This window comes from Rhea pennata, chromosome 10 (assembly GCF_028389875.1).
Source record: "Rhea pennata isolate bPtePen1 chromosome 10, bPtePen1.pri, whole genome shotgun sequence".
NCBI lineage: Eukaryota > Metazoa > Chordata > Aves > Rheiformes > Rheidae > Rhea > Rhea pennata.
The window spans coordinates 4,548,541-4,566,005 of NC_084672.1; the positions used below are offsets into that span (position 1 = coordinate 4,548,541).

Here is a 17,465-nt window from a genome sequence, read left to right on the forward strand (position 1 = left end):
CAGCTCAGGCAGTAATCACCATGTGTCTGCAAGCTGAGCGGGAGAGAGCTGCGCTCCTTGTCCTGCAGACACTTTCCAGCCTCCGTTGCTGCTCCGACTAAACGCGCTGCAGTGGTGCCGAGGCAGGAGGTGGGCAGGCTGCGGTCCAGACAGTGTCATTAGGTAAGCGGGGGCTGCAGGCTCCAGTCTCCTGTCTGCCCTGCTGAATAGGGTGATCCCTTTGCAGGATTCCTGGGTTCCTACATTTATGAATGGTTTCTTCTGCTGGAAAGAAAACAAAAGCTAGTGGATACAGCGATAACTATAATGAAACAGCTACATCAGGGTTAATCTGCCAGCCTGTGTGCCTATGTGGTAGGGAACACCAGAAGGACTGCAGCTTGCTACTGGCATTGCCTACCATAATTAACTCGAAGCAAATCACGGTTACACCCTGCTCCATACACTGCTTTGAATTTCCATCAGATCCAAACACATCTTAGACATCAGCAGGGATAGAAGCAGGCCCCGTATCTGTCTATAGCAAGACTCCAAGGGTCCAAAGTCCACACAGGACTGCTTATGTGAACTTGGTATTTAACAAATGATTTGGTTGAGCCAAGGTAAATAGGCAAGGCAGACACCATGGAACGCAAAGGAGCTGTTTTAGCTGAAACTGAGGAGCACATTAGCCCTGAGGGAGAAGCAGAAGGAACAAAATCTCTAGACTTTATAAAAAGACCTGGTCTCTATAAGGAGATCCGAACATCTCCCCAGTCAAACAGAGATACCTATCCATGTTTCTCCCACCCACCAGGGTTTCAACAAGGCAGGGCAAAAGCATCTTTAACTGTCTCTCATGCCTTCTGGCTCCCTACTTCCCTCTGGTCTGCAGCAGCCTGGGGAGCGCACACATCCCCAGGGCAGCGCTGCAGACCCTCGCTGCACGCAAAAGCCCCAGTGGCCCTGCACACTCTTGCGTGGGTGCAGCAGGGAAGCAGGAGAAAAACGCTGCTGCCTGCAGCTGCAGCAGCTGCCCAGGGGAGCAGCATTGCCCCTCGCTGGGTGTGTGCCAGGGACAGACTAGCACCCACCGCTGGACAGTCCCTGGGATGCCGGAGCCCCGCAGTCTGCGCTTCAAGGCGCACACTCAACCTCTGGCACACAAGCCTGCAATACAACCTCCCTCGTTTCCACGTGGGACATTCTCTTTCTGTCTCCCACACTGCCCAGCGTAGGCACAACCTTATCCCACTTGTGGGCTGTTAGCTGGCCAAGCAGACTCCTCTAATGTGAAATTTATATGCAGTTTCTGGGATGTTAAGAGGACATCACCACCCTGCCACCACTAGCCTGCCTAAGCTAGGTGGGATCTGTGGGAAGAACGTCTTCTGCAGCCACCTCATCCAGAGGCTACGATCCCATCCAGCATTAACACCCCCGCTCCCCAGAAACAGGCAGCGAGAATCCAGTTAGGAACTCAAAAGCCCGCAAGGATCTTCCCACAAACAGGCCAACCTCCTGGAAGAGGGGGTAGGCAGCAGGGAGGCACAGAAGCACGAGCTCTCACCAGGCCACAAAGAGCTTCTGTTTCCCGACACGCTGTAACAGACGGAGGGCGATGGGAGAGAGAAAAGGAGCAGTCTCTGGCCACGTGGCAGGTCAAACCACCGCCCAGTTTGCTGGCATCCTCTAAAGTTTAGCTATGCTCTGAGCCAGCAGTGAATCATCCCTGGCAGGTAAGAATGATGTTAATTTATGATATGCCAAGTGCGAGCAGATCTTTTGGTGGCAGTCCAGCAGTTTTAGTCTTATTAGCACGCGGCGCTGGCTCAGGTTACAGCTGCGCGCGTTCACCGCCGGCAAGTGGCATTTTAAACAATGACAAACTTTGGAACAATCGCTGGCGGCGCGGGGCCGGGGCCGCCGGGCCGCCGGGCAGCACAAGCAAGGTCGGGAGGCTAATAACCTGCTTGGCTCAGAGAGCAACAGGTGGCCGCCCGGGTTGCTGCAGGGGCTTTAAGCTGTCTGAAGGACACAGTCAGGGATCATTTTAACCCATTAAGCTGCTTAAGCCTTCCCTTACACTGATTTGAACTTCAAGAGAGTATTAAATCTTAAAGAGCTTAGTCATCCATCTTCGGGAAAGCTCTCTGCCGCACACAGGCGCTCCTGTGCCCGTGCTGTACTACCGAAGCGCACAGCCCTCCGCTAAAAGCCGACAGAGGTGAACACGAGACCCCCTCTGGCAGTTGAACCCAGCCCGTGCAGCTGAAAAGCAGTAATCTCTAAGTTAGCACCTTGCACAAGGGCAGCAAGTCACACGGGGAAACAGGCAATGGGAGCGCGCGCTCCGAGGGGGGACACACCACCGTGCGCACCGCGCGGCTCAACGGGCCGAGGACGCCGTGCTCTTCAGAGGCGGAGCGGGTCACGCAGGAGAATATCTACTCATCAGTTCCTCCCGTGCCAGCCGCACCAGGGAGAGAAGAAAACGCATCGCTGAGCCCTTGGGGCTGCCCTGGACTGCGTCTAGGGAACCCGAGCCACGTCCAGGGGAGAGGGCTGCAGGAGGAAAACGACGTCTGACTGCAGCTTCTTACTGCGACACGCCGGCACAACACAGTCACTCCAAAGCACTCCAGCCAGTTCCGTTTTCATCAGAAAATGTGACCGTTAAGACATAAAAGACATTTCTTGCTGCAGAAAACATGAATATTCCATCCAAGCCATGCATCAAACCTGTGCTTCTGAATTTGAAGCATTAATTCAAAAGGAAACTTATGAAGCATCAAATGACAGATGTTTCAGAGTAAAACAGTAAAATATGATCTGACACACAACCTTTTCCAAAGCTGTTTCCGAGTCAAATGTTTTCAGAATTTTTAGATTCTTCTACTCAAAAACTCATATTCTTTCAAGTAAAATTTTTCGTTTCCAACTAGATACTTCCCAAAGGAAAGATTTTTAAACAATAAACCAGGTCTCATTAAATGAATGTAAGGATTTGACTACATGAGATCCGATCCAGAAGTGTATAGAAAGAAATAGCCGTCTCAGATTTAAGCTCAGAGTATGTGCATGTACTTATTCTCAAGTGAAATTAAAGGAATTAATCTGTTCATTCAGAACAAGGCGCTTTTATTCTGGAATAAGAGCATCCACACATGAAATTAATCAAGAGTAGCTAAAGCCACAGTTAAGGTCTCAGGCTACTGACTGCAGATGAAGCTGCACATATTCATTCTCCCTCGTGCTGCTTCTTGCTGCATGACACACCTGACCCCCCTGGATAAATGTTCCCGTGTTACTAGTCCCTGCATGCCTATGAACACCTCATGATAATACTTTAATGAGATGGACTGCAATCAATATTCCCAGTCTTTGCAGCTTGGGGCCACAGCTGGGCAGGGATGGTACACAGCGTGCCGCACTGCAACGGAGGGAGGGGCACCGGAGCAGGACTCACCTGGCAAGAAATTTCTACCTAATAGGTATTATAGTTCCTACACTATTTAGGCTTCCTTGAGGAAGAAAAGAAAAAGGAGATACTTATGAAAGATTTTCAATCCAAAAAACCACCCCAAACTTCACCCAAGTATCCTTACAGGAATCAGACAGAGATAACAGGAGAACTCGGAGCCCCCCAGTTTGACAGTAGAAGATAGGATTAGATTCTGCTAAATCCAAAAATCTGATATAAACACAGATTTAATACGAGTTAATCCATTATCAGATATCCTCTATTCATCTGCAGCTGGAACAGATTGCATATTTGTGATTTAGATAATTTTACAGAAATGTGATTATGTGCTCTCACCTGATGAAACTTCTGTCACCGCATTCAGGTAACACAAATCAGCATTAGCAAACATGGGACCACAGCCAGAGCTTCTGTACCGACTGTAATGGAACATCGCTCTTAACAAGGGCTGCGAAAGAAAAGGACTGTTGTTTTAGACTACACAGGACGAAAAACAAAAGCAGGTGTTAATGAATTGTAAGGGCAATAAGCACATCATCAAAAGTATGACAACAATTCTTAACTCTTAATCCTCCAAAGATGTAAGATATAAACTAACTCCCTATTGTGGCAGTTACTGCACTCCTATAGGAAAAAAAAAATAAAGATACAGAACAGTAAGCTGAATACATGGAAAAAAATAGCTCTACTTATTTGTAGTCTCAACAGAAAAAAACATAGAAAATTTAGTTTTATCTCATCACAGAAAAGAGATGTGGGGATCTCCACTGCCTAGACTACTCACTGTTTTTCATCCTATTTTCAAAGGAGCGCTTACCTAGAATTCATATGGGAGACCTTGCCAGTCCTCTTTGAAGCTAGGCTTTCTGAAGAAAATTAAGCTGTTTTCCTGGTAATTCTTCTCTTCATGTATCGTCTACATTGATTGGCTTTTTGCAAAATGAAATTAGAAAGCCAGCAGAGTCAGGACAAAAGCAAAGGCAGCCAAATTCAAGTCCATGCTCAGACTGTCTCAAAACTTCAGTGCCAGCAAAGCAATTACAATTATCAGAAACGGACCAAAGAATATTCAGCTTGATTCTTCTAATTACTTTAACAATAAAAATCAATGGTTAGAACTCTAAAGCATAAAGAAAACATACCAAGATTAACATAATAGCTAAAAGGGCAGAGTTACAGCAGCCAGATAGTCAATCAACAGAAGCAGAAAGGGGCATGTTTGCTACCATCATTAATTAATACTTGCCCTCAGAAAAAACAGTGGTTGTATTTTTAAACATACTTTTCATAAAATCCATGCAATGTCCACAGTATCTGCAGATAATTTCTCAAATTTATCAAGATGATGTTCAATTCTAATCTTGTCCAGGCAATGTAATTGCAGTTGCACCTGGCTTAGTGTCACCTGTAAATTTAATAAATAAATGCATTTAACTCCTTCACAGATGTTGTAAATGAGAAAGCTTAGAACAAGGGCAGACTCCTGAACTCCACCAGCTTGATCTTTCCAGTAGGAAGCAAGCAACTTTCCAGCCAGCTCTACATACCCCTCCCAGTTTCATCTGGGCTATGTTACATTGCTGAATTGACAAGTTTTTGATCACTGACCCCCCCTCCCCCCCAAAAAAAGAAAAATTAAAAGACGCAAATATATCCCTCAGATCATGATTTCCAACAGCTACCTGCTCCCAAAACTGTGGAAAGGACAGTCGCCAGGGATTCAGAACACCAAGCAGCACACAGCTAAGTATGAAAACAGCAGAAGGGGACAAGCAGAAATAAATTCTTCCTAAACATCCTTATAGACAACACTTAGTGCCAGAGTTGCACCTTTTCATTACTTCAACGGCAGTAAGACTAGCACAGATTTTCCAGGCTCTATGTGAAAAAGATTGTGCCATCGTTGTTCATCATTCTTAAACAAAATATTTAGCTGTCCAGTGGACCTTAACTGTACCATAACGGAATTTAACAATGTATTTTTGCTTTCTTAAGCTTGATTTGCTGTTATAGAAGTGAATTTATAGAAAATTCATGGTACTAGATCAATACTAACCGCATATTGCATTTTATATTACAAGAAAGCTTTCTCAATTGATCCGAAAATATATTAAATGAGGTAGTAACTTCACAAGATTCACAGAAAATGACAACAGAACTTGCAAGGCGCTGGCCCGCCTACAGTGGCCACAGTCACATTTAGAAACAGAACAGCCCTCCACGACTGAGGTTTCTTCAACAGAAAGAGCTGGTCAACATTTACATTCCTCATGAACGTATAAAATAACATCAGGACACCTGAGAAAGCAGACCTTGATTGCCTGAAAGACATCATTAGAAAGTCAAATCACTTCAACATCTCCAACAATAGGCTTCCATTCTCGAAACTCAAGATCTCTCACAAACGCGTCCAGGTGTTTTGCCTGGGAGTGGGAGACATCTGAAGAGCATAGCAGGTGTTGAAAATGCACACTATGAGGGTTTTAATTAATAAAAACATTGCAAAATAAAGACAGTACCTATTCCACTGGTCAACTCGTGCTCTCTTGTTCAAGTAGCAGACATGAATCTGGGAGTTACAAATGGCCACTCCTAAGGAGACCCCTTCCTAATCTGTTTCTATAGAACATGGACAGGACTCTTCAGTGCAGAAGAGAAGAGGCTCTACTGTAACATTACACGAACACTGCAGCTGGAAGACACAGATGCTGCGGCTTACTTCGGCTCTCAAGCTCACAAACTGATGTCATCACACAGAACAGCCTTAAATCTTGGCTTAGAAGTCACAAAACAGCCAGCGCCTTTCCATGCGGGATCCTCAGCTCTTCTCATTTCCTGCATACAATAGCATTATTCAGCCTCTGAAGTTTCCACTTAGCTTACATTTATGTCAACGACATTTAATTGCAAAGAAAAAGGATGTTAAGTTTGTTTTTAATTCATAAGGGACATACCATGCTTGGTAAGAGTTATAGTTTAAGAGCGGTTCTCCTTGTCCAGTCTCACTCACTGGACTTGCATTATCCTTCTGCCACCACACAAATAGAGCAGCTCACCTACATTGCAAGGGTGTAGGAAAATATATGTTGTCATTTTTAAAACACTAAAAAGACAAGTCACTGCAAACTTACTAGCAAAAAAAAAAGGATGAGGGAAGTCTGAATGGTCTCTAATCCCTTGAAGACATCATTATAATTGACATTCAGAGTCACCTTGACCAAGGTAAGTCTCATTTAGATAGGCTAGTCGTCTAACACATGGACAATAATTCAGAGAATTTTCAGCTTTAACAGATCATCAGAAGAGATGCAGAGTAGCAGACTTGACTGAAGCAAAACTGCACCGCGAGGAGTAAGGTAACTGGAAAGACCAATGCTTAATTTCCACTTATTCTTGGCAACTTTGACTCAATGAGAGCTGTTAGATAGGCAAAAAAAAAAAAAAAAAAAAAAAAAAAAAAAAAAAAAAAAAAAAGCTGCTGAATGCTGCTTGTGGAGATTTATATGAACCACAGCCACATCTATGGACTATTAGGGTGGCCTATACCACAGCCTTACTGCAAACTATTTTTCTTTTGATCAATCTATAGAAAGGTCTAAGTAATGTTTCCATATGGGTTTTGTTCATATTATGCAATATCTGGCAAACTCCATGATCTGTTTGAGACAAAGAGAGTAAGTGAACTGAAGCAGTGTTTTGGACTTAGTGAAAATATTTTGAAAAGTTTCTCTCCTCCTCCCTCCCAACTCTCATCATTGGGATAGGAGATTTCTTAGCTAATTACTATGCAAATGACCTGAAATAAGAATTATACACTACATGCTAATATAGGTTATGGTACCAGAAGCAGAAGTTCAGTCAACTTCAATAGACTAACTCTATCCGAAAATATAGTTTATTAACAAACACATACAATAAATTGCACTACTATAAATAAAACATCTAGCAGGCCCACTTTCACACTTGTTGACATTTAGTTAATACAGCGCTAAAAGCAATACATACATGCTTTCGACAGACATAGACTGAACTCAGTTGTAATTCAAGCTCAAGTTTTAATCCAAAGAAGGGCATGTAGCAAAAACAATGGAGACTTCACATGAACCTTGGCATTTCTTTCCACCAGACCTTCGGTCTCTTACAAAATAGGTCTGTAATACAAAAAGTAATAAAAATTCTGGATTCAATTTACTCAGCCTCTTCCATCACAAATTAACATTTTGCAATAACGTGAGTAATATTAAGAGGGAGGTAAGAGGCAAAGATAATTACATCTTAGAATTAACACAAATTCAGCTGCAGATAGAAAGGTTGCCTAACAACAGGCATGGACTTCAGTCTCATTGTCCCAACTTTTGCAAGAAATACCACAATGGTAAAACACATTCTTCTCTCTCATCAGTTAAGACTTGATCCAGCTTCAACTGACATGGAAGCAAAGGTTCTTCTGTTATCAGTGGTACTCTGATGCAGCCTTAGCAGCCTTCACAAACAAACAAAAAGGTCACCATCTCCAGTGAAAGTTCTGTCACTCTCCCATCTTCAACTTGGCCGTAGTGTCGGTAAAATCTGACAAACTGTTACCACACAGGGATTACAGACTTGTCATCCCTTCTTGCCAGAAAAAAGGATTCATCAGAATTTGATATATAAGAATTGCAGCCAACTTGGCAATAAACAGCTCCACTCTGCTCAGTGTAAGATCTTGACCTCATCACAATGAAGTAAATAGGAGGTTTGTAATGAACTTCTATAAAAGAGTATCAGGCTAAAACAGAAAAACACTTACTTCTTGATATTACAGCTTGTTTTTTGCACAGCAAAGGACATTTGTATTTCTGATCCTCTACGGTAGGAGTAGCAGGAAGACTCCAAAGTACAATATTCTGAAAGTAACAATGTCCAGTATACAACTGCTCAAGTGGATTTTTTTGAAGCTAGAAATTTCTCAATTTTCTTTATAGTAAAACAAAAAGTTATCTCTATAAGCAAAATCCAGTAGCATCTCAATAATATTAACTAGGTACTTGTTATCACAACAAAAAAATTATGCCTGTGTTCCTTAATTGCATTAGGAGTTGGTCTTAGAAAAATTTTATAGGAATATTGATGGTTTAAAAACCTTTATAACCTTTCTTCCTCTGCACCCATACTCTTACAATTTCTGGTTAAAAAAAACCCCAAAAAACAAAAACTCAGAAACTTCCCCACTCCTACCCTAAGCAAAGATTTAATATGTATTTTTATGATACAGAAATCCTTAGAAACGGTCATTTCTTACACTGCTGGCACCAGGTTCTGTGAAACTCAAGGAGAAACTGATCTCAAAATGAACAGACCGGACCAACAAGAGCAATCAAACTTACTTAGAAGTAATAGCATTAAAGAGAAGTCACAAAGTATGGGAACTTGCACTGAAAAACTAATGACGCACAGTTCAATCAGCAACAAGCTCCCTCCCCTCTGTGCAACTTGCATAGCTGGATCCTCACGTTAGCTAGTATGAAATACTGTTAGAGTAGAACAACAACGTTATAAAAATTTGGATGAGAGAGGAAGGAGTTATTTTAATCTAGAACAATACCACCTAAAGATACAGACGAATACAAACAAACTCTGGATCAAAAATGGACGCATGAATTTAAGCTACATTTTCAGTCTATATATTGGCTTTCCTCTTTTTTCTTTTTAAAAAAATAGGGTATGACATTTCAGCTTCAATTGCATGCTTAAGTCATTTATTCATTGAACATTCCATTCTTGATATATCATCTATCAAAATGTTAGTTAAGATTCACCCCGCTTATAGAATAAATCAGAATTTCTTCTGCTGAACTTCACTTGCAGACAATAATAAAGACACTGATACGAAGCCAATAAAAAATAATTAGATTGGGGGAAAAAAAAGTCAAGCTCCACTCTTACTGTTGACTCTTATTAAAACACAAGCCTGCGCCTTTTAACTGACCAAAAGATTTAACTCCAAAACACCATTCACAGACAGAATTCAGAAATAAACTTTGTTTTAAACAAAGTCTATGAGTTGCTAATGATAACAAAAAAATAAACTGTCAACAAAACATCTTCAGAGAATACAGAGGAAACCACAATGATACTGAAACATCATGATCAGAATATTGCACCAATAATCAATACACATAATACTACAATAGTTTTCTGTCAGAATATTTTGCAGGATTATTTTCACTCCAACAATACCTTACTTAAGGGAAGGACGAGTGTGTGGCATCAGGTGCCATTTCAAAATGGGTGTGTTTCACAGTTTTTTTTCCTGTTTACACACCTTTTAAAATGCCAGGTCAATTCACAATAGCTCTATTCCAAAAGCTAAAAAACACATGACAGTGACTGTAGGGCAAATTAAACCATTTAATGACATCTGCATGTGCCATCCATTAGAATAGTGGATTCGGTACTACACTTGCACATTTCTGATGTAGGCATATATTGAACACAGGCAATTTATACCTCAAATGTGTAGTACTGCAGAAAAAGAAAACAGCTGAAGATTCGTATTGCAGCTTCTAGGTAAACCCCACTTGGTAGGGAGGCCTGTTGGGGATACCAAAATTGAAACAAATTAGTGAAGCAACAGTAAGGAATCCAATAGTACAAAGTCTGCTTGGACATGGCTCTTTCCCCTACTGCAAAGCAGTTTTACTAAATGGGATTTATTTTAGAAAGTTTCACAATTCTTAAAAAGTAGATGATACTTGCATTCCTGAAGGATTAAACTCTACATTTCTTAATGCCAATTCAACTCTCTGAAACCAACCCAGTAAAACCAGCACAGTTTTTATGAGTAACATGCACAGCCGAAAAATTCCACCCCCCCAAAACTGCCCTTTTGGTACTCTTTTTAAGCTCATAGGATACTCTATGTGTTGAAGAAATGCCAGGAAGCTTGCAGCAGGAACAAATGCTTCTTTGGCAAAAGGAAAACATTTTAATGCCTCCTCCCTTCAAAGTATGCGCACCTCACCACAACATATGCTAATACACTACCAAATAGGCCACTTTATCTTGCCATTTTTATAACAAACTCTTTCATTCATATCTATTTCAGCATGTAACTAACTACTGCACAAAGCTGAACACTGTTAAATTAACACCTGGTTTACACCTAAGAATAAATCATGAAGACATTGTATTAAAAATTTATGTATTCCAAAACAAGCCAAGAGGGGTGGATTTTGTGTAAGTTGTTTCAATGTAAAGTTAAAAATTTAAGTTATGTAGACATTTTGGGCCTTTTTTCCATCCTTTGTCCTTTATTTAAAATCAACATGATCAAACAAAAAAAGGACCCCCACGAAGATGAGTAGAATTTTGTACTAAATCTACTATTAACATACTAAATAAATGTTACAGCCCTTTTGTGAAGACACCTATGTATGCATGTACGCCTACACATGGACACACAAATACTTTTGCCCCTTTTCCAGCTTTCTCTGAGGTTATGACACTCAACTGAACCTCTTTCAGAAATCAGCCAAATGCTGAACCAAGAAAAGGATGAAGAACAGCTCTTTGGCTCTTTGCAGGTCTACAGTCCGCACTTACCAAAACAATAAATACAGATAAATATTTACCATCATATTACTATTCTTCTCAAGTGAAATTTGTATTTAAAGTCTTCTTTCTCCTGAAAGACTCAAAGAAGCAAGAGGGAAAGTGTTTCCTAAAAAGCATCCCCGAACATGCTGGAGCAAGACCACTTAGTGTAGACATCAGCATCAGCCTTCGTTATCAAAACAGGTTCTTAAGTCTCTGCACATATCCTCATTATTCCAAGGAAATCTGTGTGACTTTTAACAGTATCAGAAAGACCTGCTTTGAACACACAGATTTAAATACCAGTTAGCTAACAAAAGTTCAATTTATAACTGGGGTAACTGTATTGATAAAATTAAGACAAGTGGGAGAAAATAAAGCCAAGTTCAACAGGAGAGTCATTGTGATCCTTCAAAGGTTTCTCTGGGTTTAGATCTATACACCTGCATCCCACTGCACAGTGAAGAGGATGGGAGAGGTATAATAATCGAAAACTGGCTTGTCAGAAATACACTTTTTTTTTTTTTTTTAATTACAGATCAATTGAACACTGTTAGAATTGGTCTCACTTGAAAATCTGCCACACTTGAAAAATACTGTAAATCTGGAGATGGGACTCGTGAATTTGTTTGGTTTGTACGCTTTGAGGAGAGAGAAGTTAATACTTGAAAAAGCCTGGTATTTACACTTCCGAAAAGTTTCTGCAGTTCATCCAAGTTTGATAGGGCAGGAATTAAGTGCCTCTCCATGTTCCCAAACGGGCACTTCGGCTGCTTTGGCACATACGCACACACACAGTATTCCAGTACCAACGGGCTACAGAGTCTAATGCAGCTTGCAGCTGGCAGCACTCCTGAGTAGTTTTAAGTGTTTATCAACTCAGTAGGTCAAAAGTCTGCAGACACTGGGTGGAGCAGCAGTATGCCACAAAACTAACAGTTGTCCTCCTGCAGAGAAAAAAGGAAAGGGGCGGGGGGGAGAAAAGAGTTGTCAGTACAACGTTAAAGCTACTGGCCCCATTCCACAGCAGACAATATGATGGTTTATAAAAATACAGGATTAGCCTATTTCAACACATTTGCAAAAGAAGATTCATTTGCCATATATGAGTGACTGATAGAGCAGCAGGGAAACACTGCAGGGGTTCTCAAAACCTTCCCGGTTTCTTTTGTGTTCAGCCTAAAGCAAGGGAATGCAGTTTCTCTTTCTGCAGAGGGTGTGGCTGGCTGTTTCAGCCAGTAGGTTTAACAGCAAAAATGAAAATAGCTGGTAATTCTTTGATTCAGCTTTGCTCGTGTGTTTCTTAAATGGTTGTTCACAGGCATGAAATTACTGAAGTCCAAGGTCCTCCTTCAGTTCAGCTCAGTGAACAAACGGGGCTTAAATCTTCGGAAAGGCTGATGGACAAGCCGGGCTGCCCCGTTGAGCCAGATGCAATAGCAGAGGCATCGATGTGAAAGCATGATACTAGCCTTCCTGTGCTCCACTGCGACCTTCCCCAGCCCGGCAGGGACCTAGATATCTTCTTGAAAAATGTTAAAATCTCATCTTTACCAATGCAGAAATCACACTTCACCCACTACTAATGTCATCTGTGCTTTTTCACATGAAGAAATTCAATTCTACACTTAACCTTCCCTTCCTGTAAGAGGATACAGAATATGCTACGTAAATCCAGACAGAAGTTACTGGTATGAATGTGGCATGTGCTAATCAGTACTGTTCAAATGCTCAGAACCTTACCCTGGGTGTTTTCATGGCCACCGTAAGCTCTTTAGCACTGAAGCCCTGTCCTTCACATCTTTATAAACCAGCTATCACACCTCTACAATTCCATATAATCTTACCATGGCAAGTGCAAGAGCTATAGAGATAAGAATGACAGACTACCCTATCTAGATCTAATTTTCTCTGGATGTGCATCAAATGTCAGCTACTCAAGATCTTACTCATTATTGCATTTTATAAAACACAGTACATTCTTGTCTAAGGGAGGGAATGATAATTTGCATAAGCTAATTAAAATTTTTTTAAACAAGTGAAAAACAGGCAGAAATAAAATGTTTTCAACTGATATACTTCAGAATGTTAATACGGTGTTCCTCCAGGAAAAAAAAATAGAAAAAAGATATGTTTTTGTCAAGTTGTAAACTTATTTTTTTCTAAACCATAAAGGTGAGTATTGATACTTATCACATACTGTAAGCTTTACAATGAGCAACAGATAGAATTTAATCAGATTTCAGAGTTTTCTGGTTTCTGGGGACTCTAGCTAAACTCTCCCATTGTTAGCTTATTCTAGGTAATGCAAGGATTTAGTGACAAGTAGATTTCCATCACTTTCTTAAAAAAATTATACCACTCTAATGCAGCTCACTGCTTGAAGGAAATTATTGATTGTAACATCTTATGCCAATTACAATATAAAGACTAATGTGGAAACAATTTTATTTAAATCAGAATCACAGAATGGTTGAGGCCAGGAGGGACCTCTGGAGATCATCTAGTCCAACTCCTCTGCTCAAGCAGGGTCACCTAGAGCATGTTGCACAGGATCACATCCAGGTGCGTTCTGAATACCTCCAGAGAAGGAGACTTCACAACCTCTCTGGGCAACCTGTTCCAGTACTCTGTCACCCTCACAGGAAAGAAGTTCTTCCTCATATTCAGATGGAACTTTCTGTGTTTCAGTTTGCGCCCATTGCCTCTTGTCCTGTTGCTGGGTGGCACTGAAAAGAGTCTGGCCCCATCCTCTTGACATTCTCCCTTCAGATATCTGTATTCATTGATAAGATCCCTTCTCTGTCTTCTCTTCTCCAGGCTAAACAGGCCCAGCTCTCGCAGCCGTTCCTTATAGGGCAGATGCTCCAGCCCTCTGATCACCTTCACAGCCCTACGCTGGACTCTCTCCAGTAGCTCCATGTCTCTCTCGTACTGGGGAGCCCAGAACTGGACACAGTACTCCAGATGAAGCCTCACCAGAGCTGAGTAGAGAGGCAGGATCACCTCCCTTGACCTTCTGGGAACACTCTTCCTAATGCACCCCAGGACACCATTGGTCTTCCTGGCCACAAGGGCACATTGCTGGCTCATGGTCAACTTGTTGTCCACGAGGACTCCAGGTCTTTCTCGGCAGAGCTGCTTTCTAATAGGTCAGTACCGAGCCTGTACTGGTGCATGGGGTTATTCCTCCCTAGGTGCAGGACGCTGCACTTGCCTTTGTTCCTCTCTGCCCAACTCTCCAGCCTGTCCAGGTGTTTCTGAACACAGCCTGCTGGTGTATCAGTTGCAACTTCCAATTTTGTATGATCAGCAGACTTGCTGAGGAGGCACTCTGTCCCTTCATCCAGGTCATTGATGACCTGGGGGATGCCACTAGCTACAGGCCTCCAACTAGACTGCACCACTGATCACAACCCTCTGAGCTCTGCCATTCAGCCAGTTCTCAATCCACCTCACTGTCCACTCATCTAACCTACAAATCAGCACGAATACCATTGAATTTAAGTATCTGACTGAACTGTAATACAAAGACAAGTTGAAGAATGCCATCTCAACAACTAAAAGAGCTTTCTTAGAAAGATGTTTTTTCCAAAATACCATTTTATGCAGCCTTCTGGCTGTTGCCCAAGTTTGACATACCAAAGTTGTTTTCATTTCATAAAGTTGAATTGCTTACAAATCAAATACCTATTATGCCAAAAACACACAGCAAAAAAAGACTGTGATGTAGCTGTGGAAAAATGACTAATACCATCAACGAGAATCAACAGTTACCCTCTTTTTCGTAAACACTCTCCTATTGAAAAGCAGTGTCTCTTCATTGTTATTGAAAATAACGAGCAAATCAATGGATTTCAGCAGGACAAGAACTGTACAGCATTCTTGAGCTTTTATGAACCAAAAATTAATCTTCAGAAACATTCCTTGTAAAAGCACCTTCCTTTCCACTCCCCCATCTTTAAGAAGATGCTTTATAAGTAATGGTTTGATATGACTTCTCTAAAAGAACCTGAACAACGCATGTGCTTGTTTAACCCTAAATGACTTTTCTTTATAGTAAACTTGGTTTCAAACAGTACTGTAATTTTGTTTGAGTTATACCAGCTATGAACGGGACAAAGCCTCCTTGTTGTTCACTTTTAAGACCTTATTTTAGGCAGAGTAAAAGAATTTTACATTTCCTTCTACTGCCCCAATACCTGTAGTGCTATTTTGGTGACATACTGATGCACTCTGAGAGGGGACTGTCTTCCAAACAGGAAGAAAATTAGAGAAGAATCTCCAAGCAAAACAATTAAAAGCCCTTGGGAAATTCAAAAGAGGGATTCATTGTGGGAGGCAAGGAGATTAGGTTGCTGCTGGCCACCTTTCCACTCAGGAACAAGGAGATGGAAAGGACCTGCATGGGCTGCTGTCTTACCTTCTGCACTGGAACACACCTAACTTGCAAGTAGTAATGTTGAGTGCACAATCAAAAATTAGCATACTCCCTTTTTTTTCCTGCAGTTTTCTCAAGCATCTTAAACTTCAAGCATGCACCACTTCCTGCACAGAATATGGCAAATTTTCTCTCCCACACCCTTGCAAAAAGAAAAGAGGGCACAACCAGCTGAGTAGTACCAGAGGAAAAATGAAGCACATCAGCAAAAAAGTGACAAAAAAAATCCAATCATACTGCCAATTTTCACCAGTATTTACACACAAGTACATTTGAGCTCAACTGTTGGCAAACCTAGGTCTAAAGTACAAAGTACTTTAGCACAGATCAGAAAACCTCTCTTGAAAGGGTGTGGCTCTTCCCAGGGTGCTGAATCCTGGATTCTTCCTAGATTAAACCTAGAGATTTAAGTAGAACCAATTGAAATCTCTCTGATGTTTTTCCATTGCAGAATGTGGCTTTGTTAATATTATGGCTCCTGACAGGCCACAGTATCAGCTCAGATTAATAGGAGCTAGGGAAAGAATCACTGTGAAATGATCAGTGCTTACTTTTAAGAAATTTTAAAGTTTTAACAGGGCGGCAATACTTCCTGAATCACTCCCCAGTTTTGAGTCTCTGCTACGACTGTTCTACCAGGCAAGCCAGTAAGTCTGTGTAGGCTTGTACTAGAGAAGTCTGTAGACATATTCACAACTGCTACAAACATAAAAAACGGAAATATTTTTAACTTGTGTTTCTTAGCAAGCCATCTTTTTAAAACGCAGAATGTTTCTATGGCATATCTCAAATTGATTAGCATGGAAAAGAGTATTTTAACCGCAGAGTATTTTAATTAAACTCTGGCTTTAGAGCTTTTTTCTGTCTTTACTTTTAATCCTAGATTATTTTTATTTGGTGATGGCTCTCTCCTCAAGTTTGGCTTGAGATCATCAGGTGTAGTACTAGTGTTAAGTAATATATCCTGTCTGAGGCACAAAAGTGCCAACCATGTGCTGCACCACCACAAACAGGTCAATCTCATTATCTCAAAACCCTTCACTGTCTAACATCAATCTCAAACATGCAAGTGATGTAACCCTTGTTAAACAGTCTTGTGACAGTATGCTGGATGCCTTGCAAATAAAAGATTTATCAATTTTTATTGCAACAGTAGGAAAAAGGCTTTAGATTTGAAAGCTTGCTAAGCTTAAAAAAAATCCCTAAGCATACATTTTGTTCCATAAAGGTGTTTTTTTCTTAAATGAAATCCCAGTGTAATTTCCTGTATAATTACCCTTGATGTAATCCAGCCATTGGAGTTTCCCTCAAGGGAAAGAGCTTTGGGTAGACAATGGTAAACATGGGCTGGCTGCAACGGTGGCAGTGTCCCAAAGGACAGTGCAGCAATTCCAAGAGGCTTTTGGGTAACGAGATTGGAGTCAGAAAGTTCAAGTCTAGGGAAGACAAGAAACAAGAAAGACTAGTAACAAAACAATTGCATGATAAAGTCAAATGCAATGAGCACAATCCATGAACAATTCAGAAAAAAAAAATCAGCTCTTACTTTCACATGACTGTCAAAAGAGGAGCAAGCTAAAGCGCATTATCCACAATTATGGTGAACAACATGATGCTTTCATGGTATAAATTCAAAATTTAAAGGTTAGAAAAACACTGCAGGCATAAGATTAAGTGGGTCTAAATATCCAGCTAAAGATACCATTGATCAAGCAAATAAACAGCAGTATATCATACAGCATTCTTAAACATAAAGATACTGGAGCACTTGAGCTAGAGAGCTGTTAGTATCAGATATGGATAATCTGGACAAATATTTAATAATAAACAACAATGCAAAATTCTAGTACGGACATCAGTATTATTTTACTAAAATACTTCAGCAATCAATCCAGCAGGACAGCTAAGCTCACTACAAAGCCCAAATTCCATCATTAACAGAAAGAGATTTCTAATATTCAGAATTACTTGAAATTCAATCCAGCT

General features: G+C 41.0%; 1 protein-coding gene and 1 long non-coding RNA gene across 3 annotated transcripts in view; both read right to left on the minus strand.

Moving 5' to 3' along the window:
* Positions 1-3,805: 3,805 nt before the first annotated feature.
* Positions 3,806-4,938, minus strand: LOC134144687 (uncharacterized). The gene is made up of 3 exons (XR_009959450.1): positions 4,746-4,938; positions 4,281-4,392; positions 3,806-3,911 (listed from the first exon to the last, which is right to left on the minus strand). It is a non-coding gene; the product is annotated as an uncharacterized LOC134144687 (long non-coding RNA).
* A 2,402-nt stretch (positions 4,939-7,340) lies between these two features.
* The window catches only part of LRRC28 (leucine rich repeat containing 28), a 56,529-nt gene continuing 46,404 nt past the window's right edge, over positions 7,341-17,465 (minus strand). For both annotated transcript variants that reach the window (XM_062583829.1, XM_062583830.1), the window contains 2 exons: positions 16,756-16,915; positions 7,341-11,985 (listed from right to left, as the gene is read on the minus strand). In XM_062583829.1, coding sequence (XP_062439813.1) covers positions 11,913-11,985; positions 16,756-16,915 — 233 coding nt within the window. In that variant the 3' untranslated portion in view covers positions 7,341-11,912. The remainder of the gene's footprint in view (positions 11,986-16,755; positions 16,916-17,465) is intronic.